The sequence below is a fragment of the Meles meles genome, chromosome 2 (genome assembly GCF_922984935.1).
Source record: "Meles meles chromosome 2, mMelMel3.1 paternal haplotype, whole genome shotgun sequence".
Classification (NCBI taxonomy): Eukaryota; Metazoa; Chordata; class Mammalia; order Carnivora; family Mustelidae; genus Meles; species Meles meles.
Genome location: NC_060067.1, coordinates 150,812,628 through 150,831,703, shown reverse-complemented (window position 1 = coordinate 150,831,703; position 19,076 = coordinate 150,812,628). Strand labels below are relative to the sequence as shown.

General features: G+C 37.6%; 1 protein-coding gene across 7 annotated transcripts in view; it reads left to right on the top strand.

Moving 5' to 3' along the window:
* The window catches only part of GAB1 (GRB2 associated binding protein 1), a 124,424-nt gene that overhangs the window by 68,572 nt on the left and 36,776 nt on the right, over positions 1-19,076 (top strand). For 6 of the 7 annotated variants that reach the window (XM_045992833.1, XM_045992842.1, XM_045992851.1 and 3 more), the window contains exon 2: positions 10,344-10,638. The exons of the other annotated variant lie outside the window; for it this stretch is intronic. In XM_045992833.1, coding sequence (XP_045848789.1) covers positions 10,344-10,638 — 295 coding nt within the window. The remainder of the gene's footprint in view (positions 1-10,343; positions 10,639-19,076) is intronic. 7 annotated transcript variants of the gene reach the window in all.

Below are 19,076 nucleotides of genomic sequence, written 5' to 3'. Positions count from 1 at the left end.
GGAATGCATGTTTGGAGCTCATGATAACTCTTACAGCCCTTTATTGTATTTTAGCCATTTTCAGCCAGATTGAGAAGACTCTGCCTGGACATTTTGTGCTACCTCTGCCTCCACAGGTTCTAGGGAGATATGCAGAAAAAAGAGACAGGAACATACTAGCTATGGCTCCCATTCTCAATCTCTAACTGGTCTAATTACATATGACTCCTATGACCTTTCCTTTTTTATCACCTTTTATTGTCTCATTTCATTTCACATAATTATTTCTTGAAATTCAGTTAAACGTAAGAAGTATTTATTACCTACTCTGTGTTTAGTTTCATGCTGGACAAAACATAACAGAATATCAAGTAAATAGAAGATACTGTCCCAATTCATTTTAGAGCACAAGAGTACTAATTGTTCCAGGGCAATCCAACTACCTTTGTCTAGGCAAGGCTGAAGTCTGATTCCAAAAGAGAGTGGACTCCCTGATCCCATTCACCTACGACCACACCCCAGTGTGAGCTCTCTGACTCTCAGGGCACAGCGTTAGAAAGGAGTGAGATCAGAAGAAACCCAAAGCTGGCGGTCTTCCTTCCCAGTCCAGGTTCAGCTGTATGTCACCCCAGGCCTCCAGCCCCAATCATTTCAGCATGTTGCAGACTTCTGGATCCACTGCTAGCCAGGCTCTTGCCTCTTTCAGCCACCTCTCGCTCAGGGTAAGGAAGCCATGAAAACCCCCAGAGTTAGAGTGTGTCCCCATAGCCCTGACAGTTGGGCATATGATGAGAAACATGAACGAGGATTCACATTTTTGACCTGCCCTGTGATGCAGCATGAGAGTTCATGCCATGAGGTGACCCACTTTCCTGTGGAACTTCAGTAACTAAATTTCCCTGGTTGGGGTGCAAGGTCTCATACCATACTGTTCTTTCTAGTAAGAAGTATTAAAATGTTGTTCTATTTCAGGCCTTCTTAACATGTGCCCCAGGGGTCCTATGAACCCCTGAAACTGTATACAATGTTATTTATGTGCCTTTTTTCTAAGAAAAAGTTCGATTGCTTTTATCAGATTCTCTAAGTGGTCTACGACCCAGAAAAGGTCTAAGAACTGCTTTGTGTACATTAAATACTCAGAAGTTTCTGCTGTTGCTTCTTTTGTTTGTTATGTAGGACTTGTGCCAGGGCTTTGAGGTAGGCATCTGTTTAACAATGATTTCAACAAGTGAATTATATGTACTTTTAATTAATAACTTAAAATTACCTGATTCCCCCCCCACCAGATACTATAGTATTTAATTCTGAGTTAAATTTGATTTTCTTTTCTTTTTTTTTTTTTGCTTAGTTTTGCTATTATGAAGTTGTTTCAGGTCCAGCTAATTTGTTTTTGTCTGGGCAATATATGTAAACTCCTATTAAAAGGTTTGGGTCATTTGTTAGCCTACATCTAGGTATTGTTCTGCATTATTTTTGGTGTATTCTTTTGTTTATATTACTAAGCTAAAGTTAGCACAGATAGCACCAGGCTAGAAAATGGTGACAATAGTTTGAAAACAGGAAATTTTAGGCTTGTGTGTGTTTGGAACAGATGATCATAATGATAGAGCCAGTGGAGTGGAAACTTCCACCGAGCCTGTTTTTTCCTTATTTTGCTCTATGAGAAAAGATGGTGCTTCCTGGAAAACAACTCAAGTCTTTAAAGCAAATGGTTTTCTTTTGTCCCCGTTTCATGGCTAATTTGTTTTATTTCATTTACCCTGGTTGTATTATTATGGAAATTTAATATTTTTTAATAGGTAAAGTAGTTCCCAAAGTGCTTGTTTTAGATATTTAATATTTAGATATTCAGTATATTACAATTAACTGACATGGTTTTTAAAGAAAATTAAAATAATATGAATATTATAGCCACCAAACTTTATGGGAAGTCTTTTAAGTGCTCCCAACTTGCCTTTTTTTTTTTAACCCCCTACCTCCCAGTCTTTAAAACAAAGTAGTTATACTTTGTCTAAGCTATTTCCTGACTAAGACTCCTTCCAGATGTATCCTGGAATTCTATATTTAAAAGAAAGGCTAAATTCATTCACTAATTTCAGAGCAAGAAGAGTATGCATTTCCATACATACATAAACTTTGTTTTGTATACATCATTCCTGAATTTTTATATATTAATAGACTTTCTTTTTTAGAGTATTTTTAGTCATAAGCCTTTTAAGCATGTAATATTTTTTTAAATTGTAGAAGTAGTAAGTGGAGACTCCTTGAAAAAAGCCAGACTATACAAAAGTATATAAAATAAAACTAGCAATAAAACCAGGAAACTTGTCTGACCTTCCCATCCCTATTTCTGGAATTACCACAGTGAAGGGTTCCAATGTGTCTCCTTCCAGACATGTTATCTAAACATAGTTTGTGTGTACACACACATTCATTTCAGGCAAATGGGAATCATACAGTATATATAATTCTGTAAGTTACTCTTTTTTTTCATTTGCCAGTTATCATGTGGGCATTTTTTAATATATAGATTCTATCCCATGTTTTAAATGTTTTGCATCCATTTGTTACTGTATAGGTGTCTCATTTATTTAATTTAACCATTAGCCTGAAGAAGAAATTTAGATTAAAACCTGTCTTATTAGGGACTCCTGGATGGCTCAGTAGGTTGAGCATCTGCCTTTGGCTCAGGTTGTGATCCCGGGTTCCTGGGATCCAGCCCCAAGTTAGGCTCCCTGCTCAGTGGGGAGTCTGCTTCTCCCTCTTGGTGCCACCCCATCCCCCATGCTCACTTGCTGTCTCGTTAGAATTCTCTTGAAGTGCTCTAAGGGAATGGGCTTGTTAATGGGCTGCTTGGGACCTGTGTGATAAGAGTTCCAAGGAATGTACCTGGAAGGTGCCTTCATTGTGGGGAGTTGAGGAAAGCTGCAAAGAAGAGGCCTTGAGGAATGAGTAGGAGCTCACTGGCCAAGAGAGTTAGGGTGTGTTAGACTCAGAACAACAGAGCCTCGGTTTTTGGTGCGGTCGTCTGGAGGTGAAAGATCAGAGAGATGAGCGGCAGATAAGTACGATTTTAGAGAACCCTGTATGCCATTCTGTGAAAGGAGTTTGAACTTTAACCTAATAACAACTTTGAACTTCTTTTTTCTTTCCCTGAGATCTTCTCATCTCAGTTCACTGACTCTCGCGTTCATTCCAGTGAACAGAAAACTTTAAAAGCATCCCATCAGGGCTTTGAGTGCTTCACAACCTGTAAAGTGCTGTTGCAGATACAGAAAAATTTAAGGAATGGTCTTAGCTTTCAAGGAACTTGAGGTCTAGTTGGGGAAATAATTCATAAGCACTTGGAACATTTGGAAATGTATGTAGTAAAATAACAGATGGTTCCATGCTGTCCCATAGCAATGCAAGAGATACTTCAGAGCAGTTACTGCTGCATTGCCAAGAGTCCAGAGGGAAGGTGTGGAGAGGAAAGGTGAAGGTTTGGACAGAATCTTGAAGAATGGATTAGGTTTCCAACAGTAGAAAGGAGTTCAAACATTTGCCAGTGGGATAAATATGACCAAAAACAAAGAGAGAGATATAATTAACCTCACTGGCAACAGTGGAAGGCATAAGGAATTAGATAGATATAAGCTTCAAAGGATCTCTGATTGTTTTTGAAATTCTGTTTTCATTGAGTAACCCAATTCTGCCTATTGATTGGACCAGTGGTTCTCAGTCAGGGAGTCACATTAGAATCATCTGTTGAACATTTAAAACTGTCTCTGCCCGTGCCAGGCCTAATGCCCCAGACCAACTGTCAGAGATGGAGCTCCAGGCATCATTTTTTTTTTTTTTTAAGTAAAATTCTCCAGATACTTCTTATGAGCAGTTAGAGTTGAGAATCACTGGACCACCCTGAACTCCTCTTTTTCTGTCCACCCATAAATTGGTTATTTCTTTCGTAATCAATTCTTCCAGTAAAGGGTTCAGGGAAGGAATTAGGGAGGCTGGGCGAGCATTACAGCAGGCATGTTGTCTATCAGTGATGCCACAGACAAGTCCGAAAACAGCAGCGCAGCAGTTTCAGTGTTTTTCTTTAAAACAGAGCCCATTTGCCATTTTATGCCAGTTAGGCATATTTTGTGGATTTATAATATTATTGCAGGTAATGGTTTGAGGCTAACCTGGATTGAGATTGTTTTTCTTCCCAAGAGATAATGGAGCTCCACCTGTACTTTCTAGCCAGTGTGTACAGACCCATACTCTGTAGGGTGTATGATAGACCTATTTTAAGACCTTACCTCAATGTGACAAGCCTGTTTTCAGTTTAACTTATGTAATTTGATTAAGTACAGAAGGTATTTAAAAGAAAAATTCCAGGGCGCATCGGTGGCTCAGTTGTTAAGCCTTCGGCTCAGGTCATGATCCCAGAGTGCTGGGATTGAGCCCCTTATCGGGCTCCCTGCTTGGCTGGAGGCCTGCTTTCCCAAACTCTCCCATTCCCTCTGCTTCTGTTCCCTTTTTCACTGTCTCTCTCTCTATGTCAAATAAATAAATACATAATCTTTAAAAAAAAAAAAGAAAAGAAAAATTCCTTTAAAATGAAGTTTAAGGGCCACCTGGGTGGCTCAGTTGGTTAAGCAACTGCCTTTGGTTCGGGTCATGATCCCAGGGTCCTGGGATCAAGCTCCCTGTCAGGATCCTTACTCAGTGGGGAGCCTGGTTCTCCCTTTCCCTCTGCCTGCTACTCTGCCTGCTTGTGCTCTCGTGCGTGCGCTCTCTCTCTCTCTCTCTCTCAAATAATAAATAAATTTTTAAAAATGAGGTTTAAAAATACCTCTCATATCTATAGAGTTTTTAAAACAAATTAATTTATGGCTTAAAAACCTCTATCTTGCCTGACAGTTCTCCATTTACAAATGGGTAGGGCAGATTGCATTTATGTCATTATCCCCATAACACATAAGATAATGTGAGATCTTCCATGTTTTTATTCTTGCCTCCTTTGATTGGCATATTCAGCGCACAGAGACTGAGCGCCTCCTTGGGGCTGGGCAGCAGGAAAAGAAAGACAAAAGGTAAAAAAAAATACAGCTCCAGCCCTCAAGAAACTCACTTGTAGAAATGTTAAACATCATTAACTAGCATCAAGGTGGAAATGGGGAGCGTGGAAGGGCCCATTCTGGGATGGTGCCCTGACGGGGTCTGAGCTGGGACTATGGGGGTAGATTTTGGGTCACAGGGCAGCGTGTGTCAGGCCATAGGCAGGGCAGAAGCAGATTGTTAGGGGAGCTGCAGTCATTTCCGATGTGGTTGGGAGGCAGAGAGGAAAGAGTGAGGCTGGAGAGACAGGGAGAGGCCTGAAGGGCCCTGTGTACTCTGCCTGCCAGAGAGTTTGAGCTTCATCCTGCAGGCAGCCCCTGAACACAGGGAATGGGTAAATGGCAGTGCAGATACTCCAAGCATTATGGATATTTAGTTTGGCATCTCATCTAAATATATTTCCATTGAGATCTATGGACTATATAGACTTCTCTTTGGATGTTAGTATAGTAGCCAAAGTCACTCTTAAAACCCTGAGACAAGACACTGGGACTAGAGTAGAGTGTTTTTAAGCTACTTCAAAATGTAGACCTGATGATGAGGTCTTATTACTGCACCATTTATTCAACTTAAAATTGAAATGAGTACTGCATGTACGAAAAGACAACGAAGTAAATTTGCATAGTTCCTCTCAAGCAAAGCTGCTTGTAATGAAAGTCCGGTACTGAAAATGATGTTTTACATGAATTTGATGTAAAGTTGCTTTGAATATTTGGTTGTGAAGGTTTCTAGAAAACTTGTCCTTTTTTTGTCTGTTATTGCTGCAGGATTAGTAAGGCAATGTACAGCTTTCTTTGGGGCTACCAAGGCAGCAAGGATAAAAATAGGGCAAACTTTAAGAATCCCAGATATTTTCAGATAACAAAGACTGATTTATGTGGGCCCATTTTGCACTCTGACAAAACATAGAGAAGCTTTTGTGCTGTGATTAGCAAGGGTGCTGATGTCAGTTCTCTTGTCGAGCATCAAGCTTTATTCTGTGGCTAAATTGTGCTTTGTACCATAATCCAGAGAACCTTTGTATCTGCCTTATTAAAGTGTGTAGTTTATGTAATTGCTTTTGTTTTCCAGTTTAATCTGTGCCAGATTCAATGAGAGTGACTCATTTTGTGACTGAGACAAACATTCACATTTGGACTATGTTAAAAATAAATAAATAAGTGGCAGGTGCTGTTGGCTAAAGTCTGTGTTTTAATGTTGTAATTTCCTGCTTTAAGGGTTCATTTCTTATCCTCTGTAATCATGAGCGCGACTTATCTACTGTGCCCTGATTGATTGCTACTCATTTCTTGGCTACTTATTTTAGTTTCCAAGAGCCTTTTAAATTTGACCAGTATCATTTCAACAGAGAAGCGAAGAAATGGCAGGGAAGCAAAGAGGGACAGATAAGCTTTAGCAGAAGGACACGTTCTATTCTTTTCTTTCTGTCATTTTCCTAAGGTGTCTTGTGCATGTGTTTTGGTAAAGCTGTCTTAGTTATATTTATTTTATTATGTATGTGTTCAGTACCGGAGCTCTTTTTTTCTCGTGTGGAAGAGTTTTTCTAAGCACACCTTTCTATTAAACATGGCCCATCTGTCTAATCTAATATTCTCTAAGACTCTGTAGAGTCTTAGGGGAATTCTCTTTATTGGGCAAGTATTTCTAGGTACCAGACACAGTGCTATGCATTGAGTGTGTAAAGACAAATGGTCACTGTCTTTTGTGGACTTTATAGTCTGCTTAGGGAATTAGGTGCTTAATAAATAAATACAAAGAAATTTAAATTGAAGAATGACAATAATCACCACAAAGGTAATAAAGTATATTACATAGGTAATAAGGTCCCTCAAATCGTGCCCTATTTTACACTGGGGGCCATTGGGAAGGGAAGGCCTAGAACGTCAGAGTCGGCCTGGCCAAGACAAGGAAAGAACATACCAGACTCACGAAATGGCATGTACAGTGTCTCTTGAGGCAGGAAGCAGTTTGGCATCCTGTTAACTAACTGTACTAGAAGAGAGAAGTGACAGGTGATAAGCCTAACTGTATGAAAAAGATTATAGGTGAACTAGAGGAGCACAGCAGTACGGGCAGTGTTCAGCATAGGGGCAAATGATCTTCCATACAGTTCAGTAGCCTCTGAAAGCTTTCCTAAAAGTGCAGAGTAGAGATTGATGCCTATAATACTACGTGAGTCATTGGGGAATGGACGAATTATGTTCAATGAATTATGTAGGAAGGCATTTTAGAAAGATTTCCATGTAAGACATTAAAGTTTTAGAAAGTCATTTCTGTATTTAAAGACGGAACCTTCACTATCTGGAGAAATCACTTACTAAAAGATACGATTCCTTGATGGCCCTAGATAAATGACATAGTAGTGTATTTTCTCTTTTTCTTCTCTGTTACTTTTGCAAGCTTACTGCTCGATAGGGAGATATCCTTAGAAGCATAACTTTGCTAAGAGACGATATTTATTTATTCTGAAGTAAGTAGATGTCATTTATTAACTGAGTGGATTTTTATAATCCAGAAATCGGTTCTAAATTCATGTGAATTAACACGTTATGATTTTTCAGTGTTTTTTTTTGTCTAAAGCCTAAAGTGTAAGAACTCCCCACTGCCTTCTCTTTCTGGACACCGTTAATCATTTGCTCTTGACTTGGAGCTTTAGTCAGACTGAGATGTTAATTTAAAACCTTGATAACATTAAAGAACTAGATAATACTTTTAAGCCTTTGTTTGGTATTTCTACTAACCTTGTTGAAAGATTGCACCCAGTGTTTTCATGAAGGAGTGCCTCTCCATTTGGCAATAATTCTGCAGATACTTTGCTCGGTTTGCTATATTCTTAAATATTTTCATGTATGGTAACTGTTTTCTTTGTTATTAGACAACTCCTTGAGAGTAGCAATCATGAATTAACGACCTACTCGTATTTTCTTCCTATGGGTATTTACAATATAATCAATAACTTACTGACTAGTTAACTTGCTGATTTATCTTTTATGTATCTACATTTCTATTAAAATACATTTTAAAGAATTTTTAATTTTTAATAGAATCTATTAAAATGTTAAACCTGAAGTTAGCACCCAAGTTAATTCAGTTGTGGGTACAGTTGTCCACGTTATTAAAGAGCAAGACCTTCAGAGAGGAGTAGTGCTTAGTATTGTTTCTGGGCAGAATTGTTGGCTTAAAGACTGCTGAAGCTGACTGTTTCAGTCATTTGGCTCTGCTTTTATTATTTAACCAATGTGGATTTCAAGGAGAGATACAGTACAAGAATTTTAGATTTCTTCAGGCATAACATCATATTTAAAATTTACCAAAGCTTGCAGAGAGAATGCATTGTGAGCGCATATCTAGATTGCCAATGTATGTTTGTTGGGAAGAGAAGGAAAAAGAGAAAGGAGAAGGAAGACTACAATCTATACTCAGTGATCACAGATCTTATCCATGTGGTCTTTAAACAATAGACTGACCAGAAGAAAGACACAGTCCATTTCTTTCTTGCTTTTCAGGTAAGAAGTCAGGGAAGCTTCTGAACCTTTTTCCCCCCTCCTCTGCTCCTTGTACCCACCCCCAAACACACACACACACACGAGAGAGAGAGAAATCTATAGCTTAAAATGGGAAGGAGTCTTTTGAAGTATCTGTATGTATTGAGTATCTTTATGTATTCTTTATGGCATGATATTAAGGCATGAAAAACTTTGCTTTTTTTAAAAATGTGGTAAGATATACCTAATGTAAAATTTACCATTTTAACCATTTTATCATTTTTACCATTTTTCAAGTGTACAGTTTCAGTGGCGTGAAGTACATTCACTTTGTTGTGTAACCATCACCACTGTCCCATCTCCAGAACTGTATATTGTCCTAAAACTGTACCCACTAAACACTAACTCTTGATCCCTGCCTTCCAGCCACTGGCAACTACCATTCTGCATTTTGTCTCTGTGAATTTGATTACCAATAAGTACCTCATATAAGTGGTCATACAGTTTTTTGCCCGTTAGTGACAGGCTTATTTCACTTATCACATATTTCACTTATTTTCATGCAGTTTTTTGTCCTTTAGTGACTGGCTTATTTCATGTCTCAAGATTCATCCATGTTATAGCGTGTGTTGGATTTTTATTCCCTTTTAAGACTTGAATAATATTCCATTATATGTATATACCACGTGTTATTTATTTCTTCATTCAACAGTGGACACTTGGGTTGCTTCTACTTTTTGACTGTTGTGAATAATGCTTCTATAAACATGGGCGTACAAATACCTGTTTGAGACCTTACTTTCAATTCTCTTAAATATTTACTTTCAACTGAAATCTTTGGAGGAACTGCCATACCGTTTTCCATACCAGTTAGACCATTTTGCGTTCCCATCAGCAATGCACAATGGTTCCAGTTTCTGCCACCGTGGCCAACACTTGTTATTTTCTGCTTTCTTGTTAACAGACATTCTAATGTATGTGAAGTTGCATCTCATTGTGGTTTCGGTTTGCATTTCTCTAAAGATAGTGATGTTGAGCCTCTTTTCATGTGCTTCTTGGTCATTTATATATCTTTGGAGAATCTATTCAAGTCCTTTGCCCATTTTTAAATTGGATTATTTATTTTTGTTGTTACCGAGTTTTAGGAATTCTTTATATATTCTAGATGTTAATCTTTTATGGGGTAAATTATTTATAGATATTTTTTCTCGTTCTGTGAGTTAGCTTTTCACTCTTTGATCGAGTCCTTCAGTATGTAAGTTTTAAATTCTGATGTATACCTATTTTTTCCTTTGTGTTTCTTCTGCACTCTTAGTGTCATGTCCATGAAGCTTTTCCGTTTTCTTCTAAGAGTTTTATAGTCTTAGCTCCTACCTTTAGGTCTTTGATCCATTTTCAGTTAATTTTTGTATGATGTAAAGAGTCCACCTTCATTCTGTTACATGTGGATATCCACTTTGGTTCCATTTGTTGAAACTATTGCTCTTTCATATTTAGTAAAAACTAAGTCTTTCTCATTGACTTGGTATTACATACCAATGTAATATCTTCTGATATCAGTCAGTGTCTTCCAGTCTTCTATTAAAAGGTCTAATATATAGACACATTATTAAGTTAATTGAGGCATCAGTAAATTTTGCTGGAGTGGTGGATTATTCTGTCGAAACAAAGAAAACATGTATGTGACTTTCTCTAGACAACGCATTTGTAAAATTAGTCTGATAAGTGTGCACTCTCTTGAAAAACTTCTGTCAAATTAATACTAGATGGATATTTTTGTTTTGTTCCTAGGCATGGAAGAGGAGATGGTTTGTGTTACGCAGTGGTCGCTTAACTGGAGATCCAGATGTCTTGGAATATTACAAAAATGATCATGCCAAGAAGCCTATCCGTATTATTGATTTAAACTTATGTCAGCAAGTTGATGCTGGGTTGACATTTAACAAAAAAGAGTTTGAAAACAGCTACATTTTTGATATCAACACCATTGACCGAATATTCTACTTGGTAGCAGACAGTGAGGAAGAGATGAATAAGTGGGTTCGTTGTATTTGTGACATCTGTGGGTTTAATCCTACAGAAGAAGGTAAGCTCAAGATTTTTATTATTCAACCTGAGTTCTCCTTTATTACTGCATTTTTAGAACTGTTATGAAATTCTTTGTTATTTCAATGACACAAAAAATATTGCTTGTTTTTTTATAATAGCTAACAAACAACATGTGAAAAAAAAAAGTACTAAGGTCTTTAATCAGTTTGGGGAGAAATTTTTTCTAGGATTTAGGGGAGACTTAACCATTGTGGGGCAGTGTCTAAATAAATGTCTTGAAAACGGTGACATACTTATTTAAGAGCATTTCTTGATTCTGTATATATCAGGTTAACCCTTATAGCACTACTGACATTTGACTATTTTTCACCTATTAAAAGCATCATTTTCATGTGACTCTATACTTTAGTTGTTATCTTAAAAACTATGTTGGATTATGAAGTTAGGAAAAAGTCAAGATGATTATCAGTACATATGAAAAGCAAATGACAATCAGTCACAAAACATGATGGAAAAGTAACAAATGAGTTTGCTTGACACAGGGATATCCTTTTTAGGTATCTCTTTTTAGAGCATGGAGGGAGAGGGAGCTCAAGGTTTGGATAAGATGTAGTGAAGAAAAGCTTCTCAGGTAAACTGTAGGCTTTTGAAGGAAGTAGTATTTCTACGTAAGTGAAGAAAGAGCTACAGAACCCCCTAGACTTACGGGCAAGGGAGAGCAAGGACCCAGAGGTGGAAGAGCGTTCTACAGGACTGGAGCAGGGGGCTGTGAATGATAAAGGCAGGGGAGAGTTCCTTGAGGAGCTGAGATTTGGAGTGCCTGTCCTGGGAAGAGCTGAGTGGGTAGAGGTCTCATGAAGAATCTTACAGGTGGAATTCTTCTTCAGGTGCTTTTATATAGCTGTCCTGACCACTTATTCCCTGTCCACTTCTCTGCTTCTCTTCCTTTTATAACAAACACCTATCTAGGGGACTCCAACACACATTTAGGTTCGTAAAGCCAAAAATCAGAAAGAAAGGTGGCCTGAGGTCTTTGACCTTACCGTCTTCATGGTTATATTCACATTACAGTGTATATTTCCATAGATCTATATTTAGGAGTGCTGGAGGCTTGGTGAGGGCTGGAAAATTTGCATCAACAATCCGCATCAAGTTTTGGATGAACTGCAAGAGCAATCATCTCTAATTAGCTCAGGTCAGCCTGCTGCTTCCTTTCTGGCCAGTGGGCAGCCTGCAAGAAGGAGCCTTCCAGGGCTGGGATTGGCCCGGCAGGGTGGGGAAACCCCTCGGCGAGGGAATCCAGAAGCCTGAGGGGGCAGCACTGAGACAGGAAAGGAGGCATCCAGTGTAGACAGGAGGTGGCTAATGAGCTAGAGCTTTTCATCTGAGCTCTCGTGATTAAAAGCCTCAAGAAATTGTTTCATGTGTGGAATTAAGGCTTCAGTGGTTTTTGTGAAGTACTAAATATGTTCACATTTTAAGTGGGCATGGGGGTATTATTTCTAACTCCAGTTAAACTCCTTTCCTTTCTTGAATATATAGTCTATATTTGAGTACAGTGAAGGATTTTAAAGTTGAAGTCACAAATGAGATAGCTCTCTAGTGGTTACTTAATGACCACTCAGTAATGATAATTTTTGGACTAAGATGCTACATCAGTTTCATGATATGATGGATTTTCAGTTAAAATAATTTAAGTCATTGTATACTCTTTGAGTTGATGATGTTCTTTTGCCTGCTACCTTTTCAGTTTATGTTTTGTTTTTAGTGACATAAAAGTAGACTTCTGTCCTTATCAGTTGCCTGTATGGATTCAGTTGATCTAAAAGACTTTAGTAGGTGTTCTTCCATCTCTCTTTGCTTTCTGTATAATTCTCCTAAATATAATTAGCAAAGAAAATGAGAGACCCTCCTAGAGGAGATACATTCTTCAGTCAAGAAATAGGTCTGGGCACCTGGATGGCTCAGTGAGTTAAAGCCTCTGCCTTCATCTCTGTCATGGTCCCAGGGTCCTGGGATTGAGCCCCGCATCGGGCTCTTTGCTCAGCAGGGAACCTGCTTCCCTTCCTCTCTCTCTCTGCCTCTCTGCCTACTTGTGATCTCTGTCTGTCAAATAAATAAATAAAATCTTAAAAAAAAAAAGAAATAGGTCTAATTTTTGGAAGCCCATTTAGGAGTGGGTGGCTTTGAGACCCCTCCCCCGCAAAATAAGAATTTCGAATGCACAAGTATCTGAGATTAACTTTGTGAGTTTGAAGGCATGAAGTCTGGTCCATTTGTCCACCTTAGAATGATTCTTATCATCTGAGAGTTTGATGAGCATCCAGTCATCTCTGGGAAAAAGGAAAGTTTTGTCTGCTTTAGAAAATTGATTCATTCATTTACCAAATTGATGCCTTTGCCAGCACTCTACTGGGCTTTGGACATTCGTTTAACCTACACATTGTTAGGTGACTAGATAGGGAGACAGATGGCAAACATTACAAACATAGAACTGAGTGAGCACCTAGTGGGGAAGGATTCATATCAGAATAATTCATCACAGTTGACGAGTGCAAGATACATTGTGTGTGTGTAGTGTATCATACTTTACTGTGTAAGTATGATTACATACATACATTAAAGTATGATACTGTAGGACTGTGTTAATACAGTTCTTGCCCTCATAGAGCTTACAGTCTGTCTAATAAGGACAGGCTAATTCTCTAGGAATTGTAATATTGGTAGATAAGTGTCCTGGTAAAGAGGAAATAAATAAGCACAAATAGCAGCTAATTTAGTCTTAAGAACGTCAGGAAAAGCCTAGGTAGTTTTAAATGGTTCTGCGACTGTAGCTTATAACATACTAAGCACTTTATTTTGTACTTAGTGGAAAATTTTCATTGATATTAGTAGTCAGAATCAGTTACAATGTCTGTTTTTCACTTAATAAACTTAACTGATATAGGGAGGGGGCAAACTCTCAAATCCTTTTAAAACAGATAAAGTACAATTGCCTTGAATGAAACTCTCAATTTGTGAATATTTTATCTTCACAATATCAATAAAGGGGGAGGTTGTAAGAAAATTAATAGTATTATTAGTCACATTTGATATACATAATGAGTTGGTTACCAAGAACAGCTGTGCTAATCATAACTCATTTTTTATCTCTTCATTAAAAAAAGCCACTAAGGACTTCAATTTGCTAGTGCTTTCTAAATGTAATTTATGAGTTATATCTAAATGCAGCTGCATTTGTTTTTTAAATTCTGCAATATAGATTTTTTACAAGTTCATCCTGGCCTTCTCCCAGATAGCCACAGTTAGAAATGTCTTACTCTGATGTTGAAGACTTGAGCTCCTCATAAATCATAAAGTTGTAAGTAAATCAGTAAGCCATAAATCAGTGAAAGATGAACAGTCCTTCATTGTGTAGTATCAAGGAGCCACAAAAATATCTTGTTCTGTAATTTTGATTTTTCATGCCTAGTAGCAAAACTGCAAAAAGGCTTTAAAGCTAACCACTCTATTTCTGTATTCAGTTGTAGTAGCTGACTTTGCTAGATGCCTTTTTTTAAAGAAAATCCACACATTTAAAGATTTGTATCAAATCCTAAACTGCAGAGAACTGCTATTATCCTTTGTGATCACATTCGTACAATTTACTGTGACAAGATAAATATCAAAATGCCTGTGTTCTTCCATTTACTTTACCACTGCTTTATACTTTCTTGCTTCCAGATAGATCTCACCACCAATAACTAAATAAAAGGTGTTTTTGTTTTTACTTAGATCTGTCCCTGGAGTCCTGTGCTCTTCCCATTTCAGAGCTGAGTATGCTCTCACTCTTGGCTTAAAACTAAAGACACCAAACCATTTTTCACTCTACTTGTGTCAGGCTAGATGTGGGAAGAAATATCCTATGCTTGGATATTACAGTCTGAGAAAATAACTATCCATGGTCCCTATGAGAATAACTAGTTTTTGCTGAAAACAAAGGGAAAGGGGAAAAATCTGACCCGTGTTTTGATTCCAGGAACCTCTCAAAATATCATTACCATGTTATTTCCGCTGCCCCAGGTGACCACTGCTATTATTGAATACTCAGAATGCTGGCAAGCTGAATCTGTTTTTAAATTCTAGCTCACTGAACTATGTGCAGTTCCTATGAATGCTTTTACTTAGCAGATTTGAAGGTAGAGACGAATTTCTTTTGTTTTTCTTGGAAATGTGCAGATTTATTTTTGTTTCTACACCAAGGTGGAAGCTGTTAAATCTGCTCCACAAGTACCAGGAAACACAGCCTAACGGCTCTAAACAGCTTACTGGCTTGGCGCAGAGGCTCCTGGTCTAATTTCAGGGTGCAAGATCAGAAAGTTGCCTTTTATCAGTCAGTTGAGTTGCTTTTTCAAAATGCCCAGATCTAATAGTAGCTTTAAAAAATAGTGATATTCTCCATTTGATATTCTTCCCTTTAGGAAACTAACATAAGAATATACATATGCTCCCTTTCCTATAAAGTGGTGTTTCTTAGAGAACTTTTAGACTTCTCTTTATTTACTTGTTTACTCATGTGTAACTTACTCTTGTGGAAGGTACAGATCTTAAGTATACAGTTCATAGTTTTATATATCTATCTGTATCTACATATAGAAATAGAAATCTGTGTAACTGCTGCTCAGATCCGGTGGTGGAACATTTCCAGCCACCTGGAAAGCTTTTTCATTCTTTTTCCCAGTAAAAACTGAGAAAAAAAGCCCAAATATAACTATGATTTTGCTTCTATAACCATAGATTAGTTCTACCTATTCATTAACTTCATATAAATAAAACCACTGAATCTGGCTTTTTTCCAGTAGAAGTCCGTGAGATCCCTCCATGTAGCATGGTAGTGGGAGTCCTTCATCCTCTTCTGTAGCGTTCTGTTGTATGAATGGATCACAGATTATAGACCTGTCTGGATGTTGATGGACATTTGGGTTGTTTCTAGGTTTTAATACAAATAAAGCTACTGTGAGTTGTGCCGTGTGTGTGTGTGTGCGTGTGTGTGTGTGTGTGTGTGCGTACCTTCTGATGGACACGGACACTTGGTTCCTGTAGGTGTGTACCCATAGGCGGAATTGCTCCGTCATAGGTTATGTACTTTTTGCTTTCGTACCAGCGGTGTAGGAGACTTCCAATTACACTACCTTCTCACCTACATTTGGTATAGTCAGTCATTGCTTTTAGCCATTCTGGTGAATGTGTAGTGGTATCTCATTCTGGTTTTAATTTGTATCTCCTGAGGACCAGTTCAACCAGAGTCTTCATTCGGTTTTTGTTTTCTTACACATTTTCAAGCTATTGAGATACTGATTCATTCAGTCTCCTAAGATGTGGCTCAGGTACCTAGAACTCTAAAAAAGTGATTCTGATGCCATGATACTTCTGGATAAGAATTAAGGCATTTTCAGTAATTCCTAAGGGTTTATTTTTAAAGTCTCCTGAGGACATTTGTTAAGGAGATAATCATGACAAGTAAAAAAAATCAGTTGAAATACTTTAAATAGATTGGACTATGATTAAAGATCTTCAATTTTAATTAAATAAATTGAAGAAAATTGCAGGTTGCTTCACTGAAAATTGCAACTACTGCTCTTTCTTGTTTGTATCCATTTGTTAGATTTACCTTTACAAAATGTTCTTCTATGAGAAATGTCGTACTCAGAAATGAGAGGATGGTTACTTGAGCATCGATGATAATGCATATTCTTCATGCATAGACTCTTATTTGCTAAGTATCTCTATTGCTAGAGATACATCCAATCAAAATAATTAGACATATAGCCAGTCAAAATGCTTCTCTTGACAAAAAAGAAATTCTACAACAGACCAGGTAAACTAGTAATTAATAGAAACAGAGTAACCCTGACCTGTTTATCTTTAATTGTGAACATAAAGGTAAAATTTTTGTAGTAGAAACCAAAAAATACCCCAACAACAAATGTAGCCCATCTCGAGACAGAAGGATCTCATCTGGTCTCCTGTCAAGGACATGAGCAACACCTCAGTTTTATTACCACATGCTAGATACAGTATGGCAGTAGTCATAACATCAGAGAACCTGTCACATTGATCTTGAAATAATCTCCTTACCAATGAGAAAGAATCAGGTTGCTTCCCTGGGCTTATGCCTTTTGGTTTGTTTGTATATGTATGCGTATGTGTGTGCAGATGAATTATTTTGAATTTTTTGAGGCATTATGTAGACACCCCAACTCCTGTGAGGGACACTAACACTACAGCATTATGGTTCCAAATAGGATAAAACCGTGCATTAAGCCAGGGATCATGAGGACCAACTTATTATTTGTGGTTTTCCTCACATAATAATGTGCATCTCTTCACTGAAAGCTGGTTAAGACTGACTTTACCAGGGGCGCCTGGGTGTCTCAGTGGGTTAAGCCGCTGCCTTCAGCTCAGGTCATGATCTCAGGTCCTGGGATCAAGTCCCGCATCGGGCTCTCTGCTCAGCAGGGAGCCTGCTTCCCTCTCTCTCTCTCTGCCTGCCTCTCTATCTACCTGTGATCTCTGTCTGTCAAATAAATAAATAAAATCTTAAAAAAAAAAAAAGAAAAAAGAAAAAAGACTGACTTTACCAGTACTTACTAGCTTTCTTAGTAAAATTCAATTAAGGATTTTCTCTAGCAGCTTATTAGGCCTTTAACGGATGCAAATTATACTTTTCATGCCTTTTGAATTAAGAGACAGGGAATAATTTTACACACATAAGCAAACCCTGAACTGATATTTGGTTCTCAGAAACTTGATACCAGCATTACTTAGAGCAGTAAGTTAGAAACCTAGCTGAGGCAAAAAGCAGCAAACGTGGCTGTACCACTACTTATCGGGGAGAATGAGGCAAATCACGTCTTTATATAGTGGAATAGAAGTTTCTTTTTTCAGACCTGTTGGTTAACCTTCACCAGAAATTTTATATTAAGGAATATTTAGACACACTGCAATGCTTGCATAAAAATATGCAGAGCTGAGTAATATTATATGAGTAATATTAATATGAGAAAATAACCCCAAAAACGAACACTTTGAAGGCAGGGCATTATTTGAGGCAAAGTGGTAGAGCAGTGTTCCCTTCTCCTTTAAAGTCCTTTGTATGCCATGTTGTTTGGAATGGTTGGGCTTGCTTTTCATGGCTGTGTGCAGGTCTTTCTTTTGGGAGCATGCTGGTAAACATAATGGAAGTTCTCTCCAGAAGTAGATGTAAGCTTTCCCATATTGTGATCAAGATACTATATTTTTGGATGGAGCTCTTAGAGTGTATTACACTAAATGAAACAAGTCATGCAGAGAAAGACAAATACCATATGATCTCACTTGAAGAGAACAGATGAACATATGGAAGGTGGAGCGAGGGAGAGAGGGAAACAGACCATAAGAGACTCTTTAACGGTAGAGAACAAACTGAGGGGTGATGGAGGAAGGTTGGTTGGGGGTGGGCTAGATGAGTGGTAGGTTTTAAAGAGGGCATTTATTGTTGTATGTAAATGATGAATCACTGAATTGTACTCTAGAAACCAATATTATACTGTTTGTTAACTAAAATTTAAAAAAAAATATATGAAGCTCTGCCCCACTGCCTTCACTGCGTGAGGACATGTAATAGCATGAAAGTGGAAATAGCATGAAGGTCTGTGAGTCACAAAATGGAAAAATAAACTGTAAAATATATTCATTGATAAAGCACTCTCTCAGTGTTAAATCATGTAATAGCATGAAAGTGGAAATAGCATGAAGGTCTATGAGTCACAAAATGGAAAAATAAACTGTAAAATATATTCATTGATAAAGCACTCTCTCAGTGTTAAATGCAACTGAATTCATCTGTGTTCTTGAGGAATGCGCTCCAAATAGCAGAAACAGGGACAAACAAAAGAATTCTTTTAAATAATGCATATTGTATAACATATCTATTTTAATTTCAAGAAATCACTAACAAAAGCAAAAAAAAAAAAAAAAGGAACCTTTGACTCCCAGTGTTTCTTTCTTTTTTCCAGAAATTGAGATCTTCCATCTATAAAGAGGGTAAAAAAACTTTAGTCATTCAGAGGTGGGAGAAATGGAAGGTTAAAAATGAGATGGTGCCATTGTGTTAATAAAACAAGGTCATACAAATGTGATTGCCTGGCCTGGCTGGGTGATTCTTTTCCTACCTAAGATGAATCACTCAGTTCACTTAGTGTATAGCTATCAAATTTTAAAACAAAATTTAAAGGATAAGTATATCTATAAAAACAGCCACCTGGAAAACTTACTTCAGGAGTTATACTGGAAGATTAAAAATCTCATACTGTTTTATGTAGTGATGTATTTCCAGTGTTGAATTTCATTTTGTTTTGGTCATAACTAAAAACTGAATGGGATTATATAATTTTACCGTACCTGTATGGTACAAAAAGGAGACGTATGTAAAATCTATTTGTGAATACAGCCTGT